Genomic DNA, 4264 nt, shown 5'->3' on the forward strand with positions numbered 1-4264 from the left:
TGGAGGAGTTTGGGTTCATCAATCATGGAACTAAGTTCCTTTGAGACTATAGTGTTTGGTCGACATCTGGTCCCACTGTAAACCGAATGGGTAGGGAATGCAAGGGAAAGCTGTAGAGAAGAAGATGGGACAAAGTTTTCAAAACCAGGTGTATAGGCATGGGAATCTAAGTCATCCAAGCACTTCCAGACAAATCAGTTTCAGAATTGCGAAAGAACCTTTGCTTTATGATATTGAAAAGAGAGAAAAATAAAATAAAACCAAACAATAAAGTCCTCAAGAGAATTACCCACTTTCCCTACCATCTTTTCTTTTTCTTTCTCTCCAACCAAACAGCTTCACTCCTACTCTTCTTTCTCAAGTGTCACCACAAAAACCCCGGTCATTTAGAGACAAAAGTAGGCTAAGAAAGTGGCCTTTCAGGTAGAAAATTATATGCCTTGAACTTGTGTTTATAGCTATATGCCAAACTGACAACTCAAAAGCAAAGGGAAGTTATGAGGGGCAGTGTCACCTTGAACCCAACTTTATTATGACTGATTACGAGTTTATTCAAGATGTCACCCTCCTGTTTCTTTCTTTTCAGTAACATATTTCCTTTTCTTCAGTATATATACAGCTCCTTGCCTCCTTTTTCTAATGCAATCTTCTTAACCTCAACAGTTTTTGTTCATTTTCTTCGACACTTCTCAAGTATGTGTGTATTCATGCTTGAGAATGCTTGCCATGTGGTGCTTCTTCACTGCCTTAGACACCATTGTCCAAGCATTATCATCATTATTCGGTTATAGACACTAAAAAGTAACAGGACGTTATACATTCAGTGTGCCTCAACATATATATATATACATATATATGTATATTATGCATCCATTCATTTCCATATTCATATATCATCATGCTTGCATTATATTAATTAAATGCATATTTTGCATGCCTGGCTCCCTGTATGCCATTTGCAAAGCTCATCAAGAGTCTGGTGGCCTTCGCGTATGGCGTGCGAGGAGCCATGCATGCATACTGCTGTCTTAATCAGGGGAAATCGAAAAAAGAGTTAGGATTTCCATAACAAAATAAGCTTAGGGATACAGGTATCTTCTGAGATCTCTTGGATTAGTTCTTTTTTATTTGTTTTTGCTTCTGAAACCGGTTTTTTTTCACATCTTATACTGCAGAGAAGGAGGACTCTGTGTTTCACTCTATTTTCCTCATTTCCTAGGAAGAATTCAACTAGCAAACTGTAATATGCTTTTTTTTTTATATGAAAAGAATGAAAAGTTGTAGTGGGAAAATGCTATTCTTCTCTCTCTATCTTTTTTCTTTGTACAATATTTTCAGGACCGTATAGGAACTGTTACAATGTTATGGAGAAACAGTGATTAGTTCTCCCAAAAGAAAAATAGAGGCAGCAAGTCAAGAACAAGAGCTCAGGGAGCTTGGGGTGCTTTCCATGTTTGAGGCTTTAGTGTAGTGGCTCCGAAACGTTGTCTTGTGTCCCAACTTGATGTTCATCAGATCAGCAACAAGACCAGGTTGTGAAATCTGAACTACTCCTATGTCTATCTCATTAGTCAACATTTTCAGGGCTGTTGACATTTCTGGTCGGAACCTGGCTGTTTCTTGAACGCAAAGGAGACCCACCTTGATGTATCGAACCGCATCTTCTTCAGGGTAGTTCATACCTAGTACAGGATCCACCAATTGCAGAAGCCTGTTAGCCCTGTATAGGTCCCATGCCTGCATGTTTCACACACATTATGAAGTCAACAAGTTACTAATTTACTAAGAGAATTTATTTTCCGAAAACGAATCGGGAAGTTAGATTCACAAGTTACTTTGAATAACATCTATTACCTTTTGAACCAGGTAATGTTCACCATGTTCTAAGTCAAAATTGACAACTGTCTGGCCGCTGATAATTTCCAAAAGTAGGACCCCAAAACTGTAAACATCTGTTTTCCTTGTTAAACGTCCACTGATGGCATATTCTGGGGCAAGATAGCCTCTATCTCATTTGCCATCGTAATAAATTCCATTAGCCACGGTTACTTCAAGAAGCATAAATTCAATCACACAGGAGACATATTCATTAAGTTTATTGGAAAAGAACCAGCATTTGTCACTTACAATGTGCCTGCAACATGGGTACTAATATGAGAAGCATTATCCCTCAAAATTCTTGAAAGCCCGAAATCTGAAACTTTCGGTATTAAATTTTGATCCAAAAGTATGTTGCTAGCTTTAATGTCTCTGTGCACAATGTGTGGCTTAACTTCCTCGTGAAGATACGCAAGCCCTCGAGCGACCCCGAGCAAAATCCTTCCCCTTGCTCCCCACCTGAGTTTGATCCTGTTTTGCTCTCCACCTATTAATCGACAAGACATGGCAACCAAAATTGTCTAAACATAAATTCTATCGTTTTCGTTCACTATCTGATCAAATTTCCAGTATTCTGCAATGTTTTAATTCATCAAATGAAATCTTTATAACACGAATTACTCAATTTAGAATACCAGAACAATGAACACAAGCTTACCTAGTAATACCTGCGCCAAGCTATTATTTTCCATGTAATTGTAAACCAAGAACCTTTTAGCTCCCTCAACACAGCAACCTACAAGTGTGACAAGGTTTTCATGTTCAAGATTTGTAAGTGTAGTTATTTCAGACACAAACTCCCTTTCCCCACGCATGGATTCCAGCTCAATTGAAAGCATTTTTACAGCTACAATAGAACCATTTGTAAGCAGGCCCTGCAAGATGAACCCAAAACTTTATATGATTACTATATTAACCAAGGTTTTAACTTTTTGAGTTCAGGTCAAAAGATGTTTAACCTTGTAGACCGAACCAAAGGCACCTTCTCCGATCTTGTTTGAAGCAGAGAATCCATGAGTGGCAACTTTGAGCTCACTATAAGAGAAGACAGTAAAATTCTGATCATTTCCTGGTTCAGGTTCTGCAATGAAAGAAAGAAAGAAAAGCAACTACTGTTGAATAGAGAAAATAAAATCAATATTGGAAACACTAAATCCTCTTTAAACTTTTTTGAGACGAAACATAGTCAAAGGTACAAGAAAGAGAGAACACACATAAGCTTAGGTTATTTACCCTCTTTGCGTATGTCGATGATAGCTGTTTCTGATGGTAAAGAAAAACATTTTGAGAAACAGGAATTGAACTTCATGTCTTTGGGTCTGCCTGGAAAGTGGAAACTTAGAAATTTCCCCCTTTTCTCTCACGAATCTTTCTAACCCTGAACAGTGAGATTAGATGGTTGGTTAGAGGGAAAAAGTTTTCAGCCAAATTGGAGGAAGAGAGTATGGTAGCAGTTAAAAGAGGAAGCGCAATGAGAACATAGCATGCCTATGGATTTTGACTTTTTCTTTAAAAAAGGAAGACTTTTAGACTCACTCATTTCTCCAGGAAAATTTAAAAACAAAGCCTAGTTTTAGCGGCATAATCGGATGAACAACAAAACAAGTTCATATAGAACAGCAATGCTCATTTCAGATTGGGAGTTTGTTTTTTTCCCACGAAATGAAAAAAATATGTAATTAAAGAGATTTTTACAAGACAGTAACAGGAAAGAAGACCCATCCATCAGGACCAACCCGCCAACATGGACTTGAAATATAATCAAAAAGAAAAACATCCAAAACTTGTCAACATATGTTGTTTCTTTTAACTATGTTTTAAGGTTTAGCTGATGAAGTAAAAATAATACTCTTTGTTTTTTAGATTTAAAAATTTTAATCCAATTTATTCATAATCATTATTTTTTATTTTAAATAAAAAATTGTAATAGATATAATATTTTAACTTTGCCATTGGCGAACAATATATTTTCTTTTTTTCTTTTCCCCAATTAATGGAGCATAGACTAATGAAAATAATATTCAAAAAGGATATTGCTTGGCAAGAGTAAAGAAGCCAAACCCAACTAAACATCAAGCTGCAGAATATAATACCTTTTCATAATGTTAATTTAGCATTAATCTAGACATCTATTCTTTATTGTAAAAATACTTTCTCATGTCAATATTGGCTTTTGAACTTTTAAATATCTCGATGATAACTAAACCTAATCCTGAATATATTAAATCCATATGAGAAATGAAATTGTAAGGTTGCTATAAAATTTTAAAAATATCAGCACCCAATCCTAAGGGAATAATTAAGGTTAAGCAGGTAGGGTAAACCCACTCGTTTAGGTTTTTTATTTGTGCTAATTTTTCAATGATATTCTTATATCATAGTCTTA

The 4264-nt window shown here is 35.9% G+C and overlaps 1 protein-coding gene and 1 long non-coding RNA gene across 3 annotated transcripts; one reads left to right on the top strand and one right to left on the bottom strand.

Moving 5' to 3' along the window:
• On the top strand, positions 1 to 1865 carry LOC121206207 (uncharacterized). Its single transcript, XR_005901228.1, has 2 exons — positions 1 to 1091; positions 1176 to 1865. It is a non-coding gene; the product is annotated as an uncharacterized lncRNA (long non-coding RNA).
• LOC107889607 (putative serine/threonine-protein kinase) lies at positions 1232 to 3610 on the bottom strand. Of its 2 annotated transcripts, none has more exons than XM_016814088.2 (7): positions 3415 to 3610; positions 3112 to 3256; positions 2838 to 2913; positions 2537 to 2753; positions 2128 to 2365; positions 1855 to 2005; positions 1232 to 1737 (listed from the first exon to the last, which is right to left on the bottom strand). In XM_016814088.2, exons 1-7 carry the CDS (start codon positions 3416 to 3418, stop codon positions 1414 to 1416), a joined length of 1155 nt encoding a protein of 384 aa, XP_016669577.1. In that variant the 5' UTR covers positions 3419 to 3610; the 3' UTR covers positions 1232 to 1413. The 2 variants fall into 2 exon arrangements, with proteins under 2 accessions (XP_016669577.1, XP_016669579.1); XM_016814090.2 differs by having other exon boundaries at positions 2838 to 2959; positions 3415 to 3609.
• Between the last annotated feature and the right edge of the window lie 654 nt (positions 3611 to 4264).

This window comes from Gossypium hirsutum, chromosome A09 (genome assembly GCF_007990345.1).
Source record: "Gossypium hirsutum isolate 1008001.06 chromosome A09, Gossypium_hirsutum_v2.1, whole genome shotgun sequence".
In the NCBI taxonomy this organism is placed as follows: Eukaryota; Viridiplantae; Streptophyta; class Magnoliopsida; order Malvales; family Malvaceae; genus Gossypium; species Gossypium hirsutum.